The following is an 18420-nucleotide window of genomic DNA, read 5'->3' as shown; positions in this document are numbered from 1 at the left end:
CAGGGGGGAGGCGGGGGGAGCAGTGGGTAGGGGGGAGGGGAGGGAGGAGAAGCAAGGAGGGGAGGGAGGAGGCGGGGGGAGCAGCAGGTAGGGGGGAGGGGAGAGAGGAGGCAGAGAGTGGGGCGGGGGGGGGGGCTGCAGCCGCGAGGGAGGGGAGTCGGGGGGGGAGGCGGGGGAGCAGTACGTAGGGGGGAGGGGAGGGAGGAGAAGCAAGGAGGGGAGGGAGGGGGCAGCAAGGAGGGGAGCAGGAAGGAGGGCAACAGGAGGAGCGGGGAGCAGCAGCAGGTCTCCGAAAACTTCACCTACTGCACTTTATTCACATTGCAAACATGTACATTTCAGTTTTGAGTATTCTAAGAGTGTCTTTAAATATCTAAAGCTGAAATGGAAAGTTTAGAGCTGCTACAAGTGGTTTTCTTTTCAAAATTGGTATATTTTTATATGAATTGATGACGTGTCATATGATGTGGCGTTCCGGTTCCCGTTCCCCTGTTCCCCCCTTCCCGGAATGTTCCCATTCCGACACTTGAAATTTTGGAATGTTCCCACTCCCTGGTAACTATGATCTACAGCCAAGCTGAGTAACATATTAAATCCATGGGTTTTTTCCTCATTCCCAAAGACATTCAACTTTCCTCTAAGCAATAGAGGTTCTTCACTATTAGAAGATGTCGAGGCTCTTGCTGAGATACGTGTCCAGTCCAAACTCTATACCCTATACCCTAAATCCTAAACTCTATACCCTAGATCCTAAATCTGGCTTACTATTCATGGAGGGATTGCAGTGAACCTGTGGAGATTCAGGTTCGGGGCTGACCCTACATGTCCTCGATGCCACTCAACAGTTGAGTCAGTGCAGCACTCCCTTTGGGAGTGCACTCAGGCGAGGACGGTTTGGAAGGGTGTTGCTAGGATACTTTGCACTTTTCATAGAGCACCCTTCTTAATGCCTTGGGGATCAATTGCTTGGTTGTCACTCACTGGTCCACAAGCTTTCTTTGAGGGACATGGCACGAACACAGCTTTCTTTGTTCGACAACATCTTGTGGAGTCATGCTTCCTCCGGGATGTTCCGTTTACTCCATTCAAAGCTCCCCACGCTTCTGTAGACACATCTTGGGAGATTCTGGCTAGTATCACAGCATGGCATATTTGGAGAGCCAGATGTACAAAGGCTTTGGAGGACTCCCAGGTTCACCCTTCTCAGACTATGGCCAGTATCTGAGCACATACTATACACACTTCGATGGCCATTTGGGCGAACATACAAGGAACCTCCAGGACTGCTACTGCTAGAAGGGTTGCTTTTCTCAGAGTCTGGAAGGATTGTCCTTTCTTCTCTAACTCTCCTACAGGGACGAGGTAGCATTTTCAACCGCCACCCGGGATTTTTGTTTGCTGATTCTGAGCTATTTTTTCTCATGCTTGACATGATGTACTCCCGCACTTGAGCTTGCTCTATGGTTTTTATTCATACTTAATGAAGTACTTTTCTTGAAAAAATAAAAATAAAAACCCATCCATTGTAATGCTTGCAAATGTGTTGTTATAATCACAATGCCTTACTGAACATCTTCCACTGTCACGAGGACGTGAAAAGTGATGTAAAGTATCTTCATAACTCAACCTATGCTTAACCCGAGGTTAACCATGGTTAAGTGTTGTAATGGTTTGGCTGTGAGGGACTGGCTAGAGGAAGTGCACACTTCCTAGAAGTTCCGAAGGGCAAAGTCTAGGTGCACCACTAGGTCCTAGGGGCAAGGCAAAGGTTTTTAAAAGAGGGGTCTAAAAGTTGGACCCAAGGACAACCAATGTTGTCCTTGGTATGGGGGTTAGGACTTTAATGAAGGGGCAAATGGCAAGGAGGAAGTGCCATTTGTCAAGCATGTGTATGCATGCCCTTCCCCCACCTGCCATTTGCCATTTAATGAAGGGGCAAATGGCAAGGAGGAGGTGCCATTTGTCAAGCATGTGTATGCATGCCCTTTCCCCACCTTCCATCTCTCTCCCCTCACTCTCCCAGAGGTGTAGGACGTTTTCAGTTGTTCTTGTGCAGTTTTTGAGCTGTTTGAGCAATTTCAAGCCTGTTTTCGGCCGTTTTAACACTGTTTTGACTGTTCCAAGGCTAGTACGCACTTCTAAGAAGTGCCAAAACTCATTTTTAAACTTTTGGGAAATTTTCGTACGGACTCCACGACGTCCGTACGGCTGTACGGAGTCCGTACGGCTGTACGGAATCCGTACAGACATGTTCAGCTGCCTCCAACAGGTGCCCGGGGTTGTCTTTTGCTGTGCTGGACCTTTGTGCACATTTTTTTGGCTGCGTGGTGGCTTTTGGAGCTGTTCTGGAGCTGTGCAGGCTGCAGGAGGAGCTTTCCCTGTTGCTTTTGGCACCTTCTCTTAGGAGAACTCAGGCACAGATCCCGAGGCAATCATTTCGGGGCATATCTCTTCAAACCATTTAGTATTTTCATTTTTGATGTAAAATGGTTTAGAACTATTTACAATGGTCCGCATGTGACAGTGAGAAAAGACAGTAGCAGTTTCTTTGCAATAGACTCCACCAAACTTTGGACCGATGAAAGTGATACTTTTGTTCTTTTCGAGCATTGTGAGTAGGTGCATACTAATGATTTAATTAATCGAAGCTTTCGTTTTTAAAGATCCATTGATACATGTACTTAAGCATATAATGATGAAGGGGAAAATTACACCCATCTATACATCTGTGAAGTTCTTGAGGCTCAAAAATAACATAGAAGTGCAGCAACATACACTCGTACAGGAGCCCGTATATTTTGAGCAAAACAAGTAGAGCATGGACATGCTTAACAGAGTAGTACAATAGAAGTACCAGAGAAGGAGCCCACATGAATTTATGGTGGTATTAAAAGGTTAGTTTTTAAATGTTGTATCTAAATTTTTTGAACATTTTTAAATTAGGCCTGGGGTGTTTTAAAACACCCCAGGAGCAAACTTTAACTGGGACCGGTTCCAGTTGGTTCCCGAATGGTATATCGATACACCACTCGGTATTGTGACAAAACACCGCATGGTATTCCATAATACCACCCGGTTCTATTTACATCGAGCAGTGTTTCACTACAATGAGTGGTATAGTTAACAACACCGTCCGGTTGTTTATCGAAGGCCGGTTTCATCCACCATCGCCCCCAACCCCCGCAGATTTTGATGTCCTTACCTGCAGATTTCGATGTAGAGAGGTGAAAGGCTCCAACCGCAAAAGATAAAAGAGTACTGTGCCCATGCTTGAATAATGGGATCCATAATAGAAGCTGCGAACAGGAAAAAAGAAACAAGATCTATTATGCTGTACCAAAACGTCGCTTTGAACTGCAGGCATGCTACCTATTGTTTACAACTAGTACCTGGGAATGTCTGGATCACTGAAATTTTGAAAGCGTTCCTCAAAAACCTGGATCAAAGAAGGAACTTTTCAGGACACAAATACTGCACAAATATCCAGGCCTGGCAAAGTGACAGCTCCAAGTAAATTCAGTAAGTAAGTATGAGAGAACTTTCTCACCTCGAATCGTTTTGCATCCAGTGCACCAACAGGCTTGGAAAGATCACGAAATGAGGCAGATGAATTAAGGTCCAAAATCTCTGATGAATAATCAGATATAATCCAGGGGAACACTGGATATTGAGTAAGATCATTATAGGTTCTGCCTGCAAGAGTATTTAAATGCATCAAATACTCAAAGTTGTTAATTTCTCGCCTACGCCAAGAATCCCTAAACCTTTCTGCAAGCTCGATGGACAATCTTTTGTCAATATAAAATGTGTTGTCTCTTTTATCTCTGGAAGTCCCTTTCCCCGTAGAAAGTTTGTTTCGCAGAGAGACAATCTTCAAACCAACTTCTTTGGCATGTCGCTGTGAAGGAAAATTAAAAAATACAGGTGGAATTGAACTGTTGAAAAATAGCTCCAGAGCAGTGTATTGTAATAGATATCTTGTTCCATGTACCCCCTTGACCTGTGAAGGACAACTGACATTAGGAACAAAAAAACATTGTCTTACCAAAGACCACAACAATCTACAGGAATGATGAATTCATTCTAGATCATCCAAATGTCTGAAAAACACCTTTAGCAAATCCCATCTTCGATGACGCTTTATGTCTTTCAACAGTCCCTCTGCTGCTGCACTTTGTAGACTTTCAAGCCTCATTGGTGTGTTTTCTCTTTCAGTTTCCTCGGTATCATTCCCATCCTTTGAATTCACAAGATATTTAACACTTGTTTTTCCAATCATCTCCAATGGTACATGATCAGAGTAGTTTAGTAGCCCAGAAGATGTAAAAACAGAGGTGCCTCCTGTTCCTTCCACGACAAATTCTCCATGGAAATGGAGGCCGTCTTGCATTATCTCTAAGCGACCTGCTAGTTTCCTTTTGCAAGTTACCAGAACACAAAATGCGGAATGAAGTACCTGGTTCAACATATATCTAAATGAATTATCTTAAAGGCTTAACTGAGGAATACATACAAAAGAGCATAAATAACAAAGGAATGGTAAAGCGAGCAACAAAACACAGGCTAATGTAGGCATTTAAGGATCAGATACGATGGCCAAGGGTGAAACCTCATCCAGTCCTCCCTCTGACTTGCTTGCAACCTGTTCTTGTTGATTTGCTGAAGCTTCATCAGTATTTTGTTGCGACTCTGAAGATAGAATCCTCATTTCTTCAATATTGCCAGCATCTGAATCGTCATCATCTTTTTCCTTTTCCTCCTCTATCATATCAGGCACCTCTTCCTCACTTATTCTTCGCAATCCTTTCAATAACAATTTTGATGTTTCACCTAGGACATCATAAGGTGCCCCTTTTTCAACCACAAAGGATGAGGTATCAGGATTTTCACAAGAGTTACGTGGGTGAAGGAGCTGTCCATCAAATCGGTAGTTTCGTTTTAACTTAAATCTCCTACGCCATGGATCCTCTGTTTTATCCAGCTTCCAGAATACATGGAGGTCATTTGAAAATGGGAGTATGGACCATGGACCTCGCTCATCTGTCAAACGCCTGAACAGATGGCACCATTGACTCTGCTACATCCAGACATACATTCATGCATAGAAACTTATTGGTAAACAGTCCTCAGTCCAGCAAAGTTAAAAGCAGTCAATATTGCTGTATTCTTTTTTATACATGCAGACTGAAATTGAATCGATGCAAAGAGTCACGAGCACTTACATTGATAGCTTGCTGATCTTCATCATAGGCCAACTGCAATGCCACACTTCGTGACCAATCACTTATGCATATAGCACTTAGATTGGCTTGGAGCTGGTCATCTATCATTTTCGCATGTGATATTTCAAACTCCAATGCTTCCTTCAGCTCCACATTCAATGATTGAACTTCGTTGCCCCGTTCCAAAAGCACAGACTTCAGAAATCCCTTCTCTTCCTTCACCTTTTTGTCAGAACACACGGGGATACAAAGGGGAGAGGAAAATGGTCCATTAATATATTACCAATTTATCATAACTAATATCTTAGCTTTCCAAAATCTACATGACTGCATACCTTAAGGCCATGTGCAGATTAGTGGTAACTCTATAAGAACATATTACTGGTAACATGCATAGCTTAGGGTAAAAATCTCATTTTTTTTCCAAAGACAAATTGAAAAGCAAAAGAACATGCTTGTCAGCATGATTGAGCTTCCTCTACACCATCTTACTCCACTCTTCTTTTTCCCTCTTTCCAACCAATGATGAAGCACCTTCTCCCCCCTCCAAGATCCAGTTCTCTGGGGTCCATCAAGCTTCTGTTTTCCTCCAGTATGCCCCTCCACCCTGTCGTGATTTACTGGCCTGTGAACTTGAGTCCTTGTGGGCGATATGTCATCTTTTACCAGGCTCGAGGCTCACTTTTCTGGTAATAACACTCTGAAGAGAGCTGACCTCCCTGTGGATGCCTCCACCACTCTGGCTTGCTAATCTATCTTACAGGTCTAGTGTTAATTCAAGTTATTGAGTTGAACATAATTATACCAGTATGAGTACTCTGCAAAGCATTGAGGTCAGCCTTGAACCTATCTGTGACGTGTTCATGTACTAGATGTCCCTGAAAACACTCGAGCCGAGGAGTTCTCTCTCCTGCACTCGAGCTCCCCCCCCCTCCCCCTTCGTGATCACGCTCCCCCTCCTCCATCCCGCCTCGCTCTCCCTCGCCCCCCCCTTTTCCTTCTGCGCTCATGCTCCACCCTCCTTCAACCCACCTCGCCTTCTCCTCTCTCGTCTCCCCCTTTCTCAGTCCATGCCCTTCCTCCCCTTCAACCTCTGCCCCCCCTCCTCCTTGCCAGCCTGCCGCGTAGCCTCTGCTGGCCGCGCTGGCAGTGGACTATGCCGCCCTTCGAGACCCCCTCCTCGCATTTGCCGTCACGCCCTGGGGCCCTTGCAAAGCCCAGCAGCGGGCTAGGCTGCCCTCTAGCCACCTCTTCAAAGCGCCCTTGTGGTGCCTCAAGGGCCATCCCTTGAGCTGCCCGCATAGCGGAGGCCACACTAGGCCTCAGCCCTCCATACCATGCAGATTCGTGCCACGAAGACCCTCGATAACTCAAGTGGTGGACAGCGGGCTGGACATTTGCAATCGCTCTGGACCCTCTCAGCTTCAAGGTGGCTTGCAGGTTTTCTTGGCCCTAGGGTGTGAGGATTTCAGTGACAGCTTTCACGTAGACTCAAGCAACCCTTTTAGTGCGAGGGTTCGAGGGACAAAGGTTGTCGGTGATGCTCTTGGAGGGCTTCGGGCCTTCCTTTTTCATTCTCTCATTCAGGCAGCAAAGAACGAGTTTCTTTCTTCTAGGTTTCGAATTTCGGAAGTGACCACTGGTCCGACAAGAGGAGCTCAAATGGTAGCATCCTCGCCTCCCTCAATTGTCAAGGTTTGGTTATCCCCAAAAGACAAACAACAAGTTAAGAAATTAGTGCAATCTCTTCAAGATAGAGAAATAGTAGGCCGGATAGTGAGGCACACACCCACGAGAAGGCGCGTATGAGAGAGGACCCAGGCGAGTCTAGCGCTAAAGGGTGACCACATTCGCATCTATGGCAAGGGGTTTTCTTCCTCCAACTGAGCTTCTTCGACACCTCCCAGCCCTTAAGCCCTCTTCCTTTAGGCCTGCACTTGGTCTACTTTATCCCGTGGTGGCATGGGTTCATTGTGGAGGACATGGAGTCGACGCATCTTGTGCCCTACTTTCCAGTGACGCTACGCCTCCCAGGCCTTCGCTTCTCGGTGACACTACTGGACCATTCTCCACTCCATCAAGCGAGTTTTTAGTATAGTTCTAAAGAATCCATCCTCGACAGATGCCAGATGATGGGGTCCCCCAACTCAGGTTGGTCGTAGCACACCCAGAGACCCTCCCAGAGGATATCTTCCTCAAGACACTTGATGGCGGACAGTTCAGGCAGAGGCTCGAGGTCTCTGGATTACTAGAACAGTGCCTATGTTGCAGGTTGATGGTCATCTAGCTTATGAGTGTCGGCGGTGTGAGGCCAAGGCTCCAACTAATCCCCAACAAGAGCAACGGGCTACTCGTCCAGAGAGAGCCCCGCATGAGCTAGGTCAACAGATGGAGTCCCAGACCCCTTGGGTGGAGCCCTTGAGAGGGGCTTGGACAAAGGTGAAACGTAAGAGGCCTAGGAATAGGGCCAGGTAGAACCGCAAATGGCGTGCCAGACGTCACGCCTAGAGGATGACTTGGAGCCCCCTCCACAGGGAAAGCACAAAATCCGAAGTAGGAGACCTTTGATGATGCTGTCCCCCCGACGACAGGGGCCCCAAAAACACAATGTCACAGGCATCCAACAGTCCCTCGTGCTCCCCCCGCCGCACCAAAGATGACCCTTGATCCCCCTCCCCCTCCTCCGCCTCCACCTGCACCACTTGACCTTCCACCCCCTCCTCGATTCCTCCTCCGGACCCCCGCCCCCACCTCCCTTGCCCCCTCCCCCCCCCCTAGTGACTCTCACCACCCGCCTGCCATCCCCTCCCTTTCTTCTATCCTCGCCTGTCCTACTCAGCAGAGCCCGCCTCCTCCTCTACTTCCTCTCATCCCCTGCTGGACGCTCCCCCGTCCCGAAGCCCTCGAGTAAGGGCGTGGACAAATTGCCCGCTCCCTCTGTAGCTGAGGCCTCCTCTCCAGAGTCGGAGGCCTCTCCCACTCCTTCACAGGACTCGGCTCTCTTGCAGACTCTGGTGTCAGGTGGCTTATTTTCTCAGTCTCCAGGTCTGAAGCCTTGCCCTAGGAACCCCTAGTCCAGAGAACTCTAGAGGCTGGGACTGTGGTATTACCTAGAGATCCTTGACGAGTACTCCCTGGTGCTTGAGATGACGGTTGTGATTTTGCAGCCCCGCAAAGGGGGATCGCTTGGTGTGGTGGAGTCCCACACTCGAGCCTTTTGGGGGTTCAACATTGCCTCTGCAGGAGAAGAGAAGCGGACTCCCAACCTCTTCAAATGCATGATGAAAGAGGAGATTTTTCATATGATGGCAGAGTAGATGGGCCCCTAGGTTTTGGACATTTGGCTCACACAGCTTGGATTCTCTCCAGAGAGACCTAGCGTAGGCATGGGCATGGCAGTTCAGAGTGGGACCTAAGGTGCAGTTTACGACGCAGGTCACACATTGGTCGTTGCATCAGTGCGTCTAGAACTAGAGGTCACTCCGGAGTCCGGTCATGCCCTTGATCCAGGGTTGAACGGATACGAATTACTCCCCCTCAAAGCCTCCGTCGAAGTCCCAGAGATCTGAGATTGTTTTGCAAGCTCCTTCACATAAGCGAACCCTGTTCGCTTATGCCACCTCCCCATGAAGCGGTGGTAGGCCGATCAATGGACTTTCTTTTACTTCAGGAGCACATGTTTTCAATGGTAGACATTAGACGCTACCACCATCTTCTCCCGGGGAGAGACGCGGAGGTAAGGTCCCCCGCGTTAGGCCTAATTGGGGGGGTCTGCATTTCAGTATCTCAGACAGTGGCCCCGGAGGTTTTTGAGGTTTTTGACCAGGGGCACCTTATCCCAAGCATGGTAGTGTGGGTGGGTATACAGGTGAGAGAGTCCATGATTAGGATTCTGAATGTTTACGCACCGACATACAAGCAGCACTGCCCAACTTTTTGGAGGAGACTTACAGACAGTCTCCCTGACGTCGATTCTTGGGTTGTTGGAGGTTACTTCAACAACTTAGAATTTGAGGACAAGCAGGGAGGAGTCTCGTTCGCGGAGGTGCGGTCAGAGGCAGGAAAACGTGGAGAGAGGAAGAGTTCACCATGACCCTCGACAATTTCCACTTCTCCTTTGGTCAAAGAGATATTCTATGTTGGGGATCGGGCTTTGCGGGCTTTGCTTCGGGGGGGCTCTACAGGCATCCTGGCATGCACGAGGATGTTCGATCACTCCCAGATAGTGCTCCACCTAGAGCTACATAGCCAGGGCCTTCCTAAAAAAGGAGTTAAGATTCCCAATAGACTACTACAGGAGGAGGAGGTACAACAGGAAGTAGCTTTGATTTGGCAGCAGCCCAAGGAGGAACCTAGCTAGGGTTGGTCTTCGTGGGTTGCTAAGGCAATCCTTCGGAGTAGCGAGGAGTGGCAGTCCCAAGCTGTGCGATGGAGACTTGCTATACAGGAGCACGAGTGCGCCTTGAGATGGGACCTCACTTCCATAGACAGACTCGGAGAGCGGGACCAAGATTCCTAGCTCCGTGACCGTTATATGAGTGCACAAGGTTGGAGCTACACGACACAGAGCTCGGACGGGCTGAGTATTCTGACCATTCCATGAGGGCCAGATGGGTACAATAGGGAGACATGATGACCAGATAGTTCTTCCAGCTCACAGGGCCACGCTCAACCGGGTCACACCTCCAGCGATTACGAGATCCCCATGGGCAAATGCACACGGACCCTCGAGATCCTCGAGCTGACTGCTGACTTTTATCGGCAATTGTTCCAGTCCGAGGAGTAGTCCCCATGACTGCAATAGCAGGTGAGGCGGTTTGGGGATGGATTGACCCCGGCCTTCTGTTGTTGCTTCTGGGAGCACTTTTTCACCCCCCTTCGGTTGGCGTGCCAAGAGATCTTCGATTCGGGTGCACTCCTGTAATCCCTGAGTCGAGGATGGATTTTCATGATCCTGAAAGGGGGAGAGAGATCAGATATTCGACAGTGGAGATCGATTACCCTACTAGACATTGCATACAAGATCTTGAGCTTGCGGTTGCAGCCCCATCTTCTAGATATCATCCACGACACTCAGACGGGCTTTGTTACTAATCATGTATGCTTGCTATCTCAACTCTTTGTCGAAAAAAGAACCATCTAGGCACTGAAGCATAATATGGTCATCTAAAATGTTAGGATCGGAGACAATGACCCTAACTCTAGGAACCCCATCAGATCTGATTGCGCCTGCTCTGTAAGAAGTAAAAAGAGGGGATCTTTGTGACCAGCCTGAATGATGCTCCGATCATGGCAAGAAGACAATGGTAAACCTGAGGAAAAGGGTAGAGAAGGGGCTCAGAGGCTGAGAGGGGGAGAAAGTGGGGCTGAGAGGGAAAAAGGGGTCTGACAGAGGGGCTGAGAGGGACGGCCATGCAATCTTCCAAATAGCAAAAGGTTAATGCCCTCTGGAAGGCAAACCAGCTGCTGATATTGACGACTGGCCCATAAAGTAAGATAATTCCAGTGCAGTTTTAAAATGTAAGATTGAGAAGGATAGGATAAATGTAGCATACCGCATTAATAATCCTATCCTGCTGTAGCAAGCTTTGTACTGATGCTGAGTCATTAGATCCCCTGCCATCTTTGTCTACAATGCTCGCAGCTAGCAAGTTTTTCCCATGGTCTACAGTTTCTCTGATAAGCTGGGATATTAAATGAAACCTGGCTCCATTATCCATGGATCCCAATTGTGTACGAGCCTCAATCAAACACCTGTTCAGGATAACAAAAGCTCATCAACTTTGATTGATTGATTAACTGAAAATGATAACATAAAACCAAATCCTTGCTGACTATACTCTGATCATACCATAGAAAAAGCTGCAGCCTATTTTTACTCTGCTCGTTCTCTGCTATCAGAAAGACTGGCAAAAGTGCCACAAACTGTTGGACACATGAAGATGCTGCCTCCAAACTGGCCCGGTATATATACAGGAGAACAAGATGAAATACAAATCTTGGGAATTTTTCACCCCGCAACTTCACAGCTTTGTCTATGAGCTTGCTTGGGTTCATATTGACTACGGCACCAAGCCCTCCAGCCACAACTGCTGCAGCAATTTCAGCAGCTGGAATATTTATAGATTCCACTAAACCACGTGCACGTTGGCCCAAGGATGGACCAGGGTTTGCATCCCCTTTTCCTCTCCCGTTTATGTCTCTCAATAAAGCCCACACTCTATCATAGATACTCCAGTGTTTATCATCAATGTCACTGCTTTCGCCTAGTAAAACTTGTCTCCTATATTGAAAACAAAAAACTATTAATAGGTTTCATTTTTGTGTGCCAAACAAACAAAAAGTATTGTGAAGATAGCAACGATTGGTAAATGAAGCCCACCTCGCATCAATGTTTGATACTGACACACAATGAGATGTATTACTTTGCTCCATCTTTGAAACTGTATTGAATGCAACAAGTCCACTAGCTTCAATTGACACATCATCCTGAGATGTACTTTCCACAATTCCTTCACTGGGGAACTGCCAACAAATGCACAATCATTGCCAATATAAGCCTGTTTTGCTCGGACTAGAAACAAAGGATAGTGAAACAATCAGACCAAAAACAGCATCTACGGGAATTCATGGTGAAGGTGAAATTTCCCAACAATAATTCTTATCTAGCGATCTAAGAGCACCAACTTCCAAAATGATGTCCAAAGCACACTGTTTTTTACAACAGCTTGTGTCTTTAATATCTTTAACCAAAACAGTGCATCTCCTAGCCCAAAAGGCGAATTTGTAGATTCCAGCACTCTTAAACCAATCCAATGCAATCATGTCAAAAAGGGAAAAACAGATCTAGAAAACAAAGCTTAATACAAAGATGTTTCAATCAGCCAAACATAAGGTACTGGATTCAGTTACTGGAAATTTTATTTAGAAAGGAATGTATGACTGAGTAATGGAAGATATGATGTCACTAGCGACCTTGAGTTTCTATAGCTGAACATTATAGTCATAGAAAAGGATTATATGAATGAACTCCATATAGTTTGTGGAGCAAAACCATATACCTAGATGAATCCGAGAACATTCCCAAACTCATCCTTTAAAAACACAACATAGTGCAGTTTCAATGTCATGATAGTCACTCACAAGGTTGAAAACCATAAACTCCATCATGCATAGCAGGGACTAGCTACTATGACATCCCCACTGACGTCATCAGCGCCCAACAGTGGGTGTAGACCATAGTATAAAAACATGCTCTCACACATACAAATCCACACACCCACACATACTTGAGCATCCATTTATACAAAGTCTTCGTACTAAGTTTCTGTCAGCACTCCGGAGGTGAAGGGCAGACTCAGCCATGACGAAGGCTAGCACTAAAGGAGAAGGCTTATCAAAAGGTAGTCCAAAATCTCTTCAATCAAGCTACAACTGCTTGTGAAGTCTAAACGTTTTCATTTTAGTCTCTCCCCAACGAGCATCTAAATCTAAATCTAGCTGATAGGGCAACGCACCATTTAAGAAAGAAAGAATTATCACAATACCAGTAGGCCGCAACTTGGACGAAAACTTCACAAGGTGAAATTTGCATGTCTGCTAATACGGCAGAAGCATATACCTAGATGAATCCGAGAACATTCCCAAACTCATCCTTTAAAAACACAACATAGTGCAGTTTCAATCTCATGATAGTCACTCACAAGGTTGAAAACCATAAACTCCATCATGCATAGCAGGGACTAGCAAAACCATAGAGCTTTCAAAACTTTATAAAAGGCGTTAGAATTTAGTTTTCAGGACTTTGTAGTATCGTTTATTTTAACTCTGATGAGCAGCACCATAAGACCACCATCTATTTCAAATGTGTACAACCATTACCTTGTTACATCATGGAAACTATTTTGAAAGGAAGATATTGCAGAGAAAACCAAAGCCACCACAAGCTACTTAGTGCAGTTTCATTTTTTGTTTGTGAAACAAAAGTAAATTGATGATCGTGGTTACACCTGCAAATCAGGTGGAATTGCAGAAACACAACGCTCATATCCAAGATTTTTTCATACAAACCGTTCAGGTGTGTTGTCGTGCCAGCTCATAATATGTTAAAGTTTAAATACACATTCAATCACAACCTGCGTTCCGTATCCTATTTGCCCTGATACATCTGAAAGATTTCCCTCAAGATCCATGACATGATCCCTTTTCTAGAGATCCCATCCTTGCCTTTGATATGTAGACTTCACCATATCCTGAATACCATAACAGGAGTGACTATTCATATGTGATTCCAAGCTCTACATCTACAATATACAGCTGAGAAAGGCCCAAGCAATGCCAATAGCTACTTATGACTTGGAAAAACCAGAAAAGGGCAGGCCAATCATAATTCCAGGCAGCGCCTACAAGATCCTGGCCAAGATGGTAACCCTAAGACTTCAGCCCCTCCTCCTCAACCCTATCTTGACACTCAGACTAGCTTTGTATGGAGTGGGACCATATGCGATAACATTTTCTCACTTTGACAACTAGTTGAGTGGGCCAAGCAGACTCATCAATCCTTCGCCATCTACCGCTCGACTTTGAGAAGGCTTATGACAGGGCGGAACTAGAGTCTCTTGGAAGGAACTCTCCGACATATGGGTTTCTCAGAGTGGTGGATTATAGGCATTTCTTCTTTTCAACACTCAGCTCAAAGCCAGATTCTCACTCAGGGTGGCAAAGGAGATAGATTTCAGATTCCAGATTTGTCTCACAGGTCTGCCCTCCTGCTCCTTTCTTTACCTCTCCTTTCTGTAATGAGTCCTTTCCTTTGCCACCAACCACGGATCAATGCAGTTCGCCTTTCCATCAAGAATGAGGAAGAGCTTGTTGATTGTGAGCTTGCAGATGACATAGAGCCATATTTCAATTTTCTAGAGGCTTCCCCTAAGAACCTACAATGCTTCTGGTCAGCCTTGGAAGATTTTTGCCTCGTTAATTTGCAAAAATCTACAAGATTTTGGACCCTAGATCCTTCAAGATGGGGAGTGAGCTTGGTATCAGATATATATAGGGGCACCATGGCTAGACATATATATACAGGGAGTGAGGTTGGTATCAGATATATATATATATATAGGGGCACCATGGCTAGACATATCCCAAACCCAACGATTTATTCCTTTATGGGGAGAGGAGATTACTCTATTGCAATTCCTATACCTAGCCTCCAAAGCCTTGCTGGTAATCAAGCTGGTACATTGCATCTTATTGAAGCTTCTTGATCAGGCCTTGATCAGCTTAAAGATTGATCCACGACTAAGGGAATAGATGCCTAGCCAGAGATGGATTTTCATGGACATGAGCATTAGGATTCCATCTTCCCTCCTCTTGGCAATAGTTACCAAAGGAACTTTCACAACGGCCAATTATGTGGAATAAGTACTTCGTTGATCATTTAGGGCTGGGCTATTCAAGATACATGCAATGGTCCAAATGTGAGGGAAGGCTGATCTCACCCACAGACACCTTGATAGCATTCATAAAGCTGCCTTCACCAAAGCATCACACTTTACTAAGGATCTATGGGGCATTTACTAATGCACTTGCAGATTGTCACAGCCATACCAAGGAGGCGAGATAGCTTTGTATGCAATTAAGAGGGGGTCATAGACTAACCAAATTGACAGAGCTTTCTCCATATGAAATTTGTAAGGCCATCCATTGGTTGTTGGCTCTAGAGCTACCCCAGGGGCAGAAGCCCTGGGTTAGGAAGATAGGAGTGAGGTTGTAGTCATTGGTTAGTAGGGATAAATTGACCCTAAGACCTAGAAGTGCCTAGTTAGGACATCTAGGATAGTTAGAACTAATTGTAGGATAGTTAGAACTAATCCTAGGTCCTAGGTGAACTAAGTCTCCACAATGAACTAGTGCATAGTTAGAAGGTGGCCACTAGGCTTGGGGGCAGCAAGTGGTGCATCCTAGAGTCTCCAATCATGGGGCATCTACCGTGGCAAGGTGGTGAGAATTTTGCCATGCAATGTAGCATGTGTATGCTAGTTAAGCAATTTCCATAAAGTTGGCATCTCTATGGATTTTATTATTGATATACCAAGAACACATAGAAGTCATGATCTGCATGGGTAATAGTTAATCGAATGACCAAGATCGCAAGATTGCTTGTCGAAGGAGTTTTCAGGTTATACCGTTTACCTACAAGTACTGTTAGTGAATCATTTTGCGTCTATATAGGGTTATATGGCTATTTCCCGAGTTTTCACGTTATATGGTTTATTTACAACTATTGTCAGTGACTGGGACATTAAGTTTGATAGACATTTTGCTTATTATAGTGCACAACATTCAGCTACAGACTACAGGAGCCTAGGAGTGCCTAGTTACAACGTTAGGACAGCTACCAACCCAAGTCTAGACTCATGAACCCCTCCATGGGATGTCCCTAGACAGCAGGACATCCTCATCTTCACAAGAGAAGAAGTGGTCAGGAGATGACGTGACTGCGACCCAACTTTCCAACAGATCTGATCAGCAAGAGACTAGATCCAGACCATGCAAGCACATGACCCATTCAGCCTTTTAGGGAAGGATAATATTGGAGCATCTCGATACTAGGGCACCGAACGATGCGGCCTGCCCACGACTACACCCTACGGAGAGGAGTCACGGACAATGACAACAGATCTCCGATATTTTCTAGAGACATACGGACTCTTGGTGGCACTTGAGCTGAGCGCATGTGCAGCTTTGGCTACTCAGGACCACACATGATACATGACACACAGCATGACATGACAAGAACTACTCTTGACGTATGGAGTTTTTCTTACTTTTCCTCGGTGGACCAGTAGTTCCTTGGAGGTGTGACAGACACCTCTCGTTCCCCCCATGGATGTGCAATCTCACCTCAATTTCAGCTTCTTGGTCTCATGCGCATTTTTACCCTTCAACAAACATCAGTGCATACCTATAGATCCACCTATCCCACCTAGTACATACAGCTCAAGGTCTCTCTTGTAGATTTCATAGAGGCAAGACACAAGGTCATAGAGACTTCAAGATGCACCCCTCTGTGATATGCATGAGGTGGAGACTGAGGAACATGTATTAGTTAGGTGCCTAGATACCAGAGATCCATGGGAGATTCCATTGCTTGTTTAGTCATAGCTGAGTCAGGTCATCGATTACCAGACTTCAATCTAGACTCGTGAAGCCGTTGCTAGACATGAACCGCGATAGCAAGCAATTATAGAAAGCTTCGCAAGTCTACCCTCCAGACAGGAGATTGGGCACAAGCCCAGTGAGCTCTCACCCATCCAAGGCACCTTTATTGCTGCATCGCAGCACCATGCTGCTTCACAATGTCTACAAGTGCCTCCCACAAAGAGGAGCACAAAGAGGAATCAGGTGCGGCAGCCAGATCCCATGAGCCACAGCTCAGGTCCCAGATGTAGACATGGCATTCTGAAGAATCAAATACATACACAAAGGCCTAGCCGATAAAAAGGAGACATCATTATTTGCAATCACGGAAAGAGACACTTAGGCCTCTGTAACACAGTCTATGGTAGTGCAATTACAACTCACAAACTGAACAGAAAAGAGCTTGCATATCCCTTTGGCCATTGGATTTGGAGGCCTGCATGTATTAACTCTTACTCAAAACATTCTGCATGATGGGACACTTTCTCTCTTTTCAATAACCTTCTCCCAAATCCACACCTGAAGGATTGAAAAATTGTGTAAATACTTTTTCTGTACAAAGTCAATCCATTCTTTGAAAATTACTCCCTGCAAGAATGTTTAAAATAAGCAGGCATAGTTAGCCATGCAATGTTTCAAAAAACATTCCAGAAAACAGTACTGCCAGCAGAAGGCAAGAAGGATTAATTACCAGCTCCGAGCAATGAGATAAGATCAAGCACTGTAATATGCTACATTCCCAGCCATGGTCAACACAAACATAAGAGCTATAAATTGGCAGAAGATTAACCAATTCAAGCTGGACCCTAAACATGTGCTGGGAAACTGTGGCCCCTATGAAAGGAGGTTTTAGCCTTTGTTATTCACATGAAAATAGGTTGTAACCTATGTTATTCATACTACTGTGCTGTGATATTCATCCTCACACATCAATATATAGCAATTCCACAAAAGGGAACAAGTGCAGAAAAGAGCTCACTGAGGCTTAAAAGAGGAATAAATTACTGGCAAAATCTGTGTTGTATCTTTAATGAGCAACTCATCCATCAGAGTCAGCAGATACAAAGCATTGTCACGACATGGTTGTGACATTGGTACACTTTCTTGAGAGCGAGCTTGAAGAACTGCCTCCAGAAGATCTCCAAGTATAACGAGGAGAAGGTCAAACTTGGAAAACATACCCTACAGCAAAACCCAAACATCCAAATAAGTCAGGAAAGAAACTAGATAAACAAAGGACTTTCCAAAAGACAAGTTCCAAACCAAGCAAGTTCTCCCTCTCTTCTGCTATATAAGATCAAAGCACTCAACAAAGTGAATGATCTACAATCACACATTGTAGATAAAACTACATCACGAGCCATTCAGAACGTAAGAAGCTCTGTCAACCTCATTGATAAACAGAGAAGCAATTGTTACGTTGACCTTAGAACAATACAAATTCTTCCCATTCTCAAATCTAACACCACAACATCTAAATAAGTCAGGAAAGAAACTAGATAAACAAAGGACTTTCCAAAACACAAGTTCCAAACCAAGCAAGTTCTCCCTCTCTTCTGCTATATAACATCAAAGCACTCAACAAAGTGAAATGATCTACAATCACACATTGTAGATAAAACTACATCACGAGCCATTCAGAATGTAAGAAGCTCTGTCAACCTCATTGATAAACAGAGAAGCAATTGGTAAGTTGACCTTAGAACAATACAAATTCTTCCCATTCTCAAATCTAACACCACAACATCTATGAAAGATGAAATATAAAAAGACACAAGGATGCTACAAGACCAGATACGAGATACAAAACCAATAGAATTTTACTAGCATGTATATTCAGATCGTGGGTTTCTTCTAGCTTTGACACCTCATGAGCTACAAAGAGACTGACATGCATCAGGAAGCTGATACAGCAATGGAAAAATTCGACAAAATTTAGAAAAACAAGATGGTGGTCGCCCTTTCAGTTTGTCTCTTTCCAGTGATTAGGAAAATC

At 45.3% G+C, this 18420-nt stretch overlaps 1 protein-coding gene across 2 annotated transcripts in view; it reads right to left on the bottom strand.

The window, feature by feature from the left end:
- LOC147894296 (binding protein) overlaps positions 1-18420 on the bottom strand; it is a 254131-nt gene that overhangs the window by 41665 nt on the left and 194046 nt on the right. The window contains exons 27-36 of one of the 2 annotated variants that reach the window (XM_087384649.1): positions 17430-17606; positions 11605-11747; positions 11074-11505; positions 10778-10976; positions 5223-5444; positions 4610-5077; positions 4112-4456; positions 3548-4000; positions 3390-3436; positions 3203-3296 (exon numbers count right to left, since the gene is read on the bottom strand). In XM_087384649.1, the coding sequence (XP_087240775.1) occupies positions 3203-3296; positions 3390-3436; positions 3548-4000; positions 4112-4456; positions 4610-5077; positions 5223-5444; positions 10778-10976; positions 11074-11505; positions 11605-11747; positions 17430-17606 (2580 nt within the window). The remainder of the gene's footprint in view (positions 1-3202; positions 3297-3389; positions 3437-3547; positions 4001-4111; positions 4457-4609; positions 5078-5222; positions 5445-10777; positions 10977-11073; positions 11506-11604; positions 11748-17429; positions 17607-18420) is intronic. The other variant, XM_087384650.1, reaches the window with a different exon arrangement.

The sequence above is a fragment of the Dipteris shenzhenensis genome, chromosome 14, assembly GCF_047967505.1.
Source record: "Dipteris shenzhenensis isolate YYH24624 ecotype China chromosome 14, Dip_SZ_1.0, whole genome shotgun sequence".
NCBI lineage: Eukaryota > Viridiplantae > Streptophyta > Polypodiopsida > Gleicheniales > Dipteridaceae > Dipteris > Dipteris shenzhenensis.
This window is presented reverse-complemented; position numbering and strand designations above follow the sequence as displayed.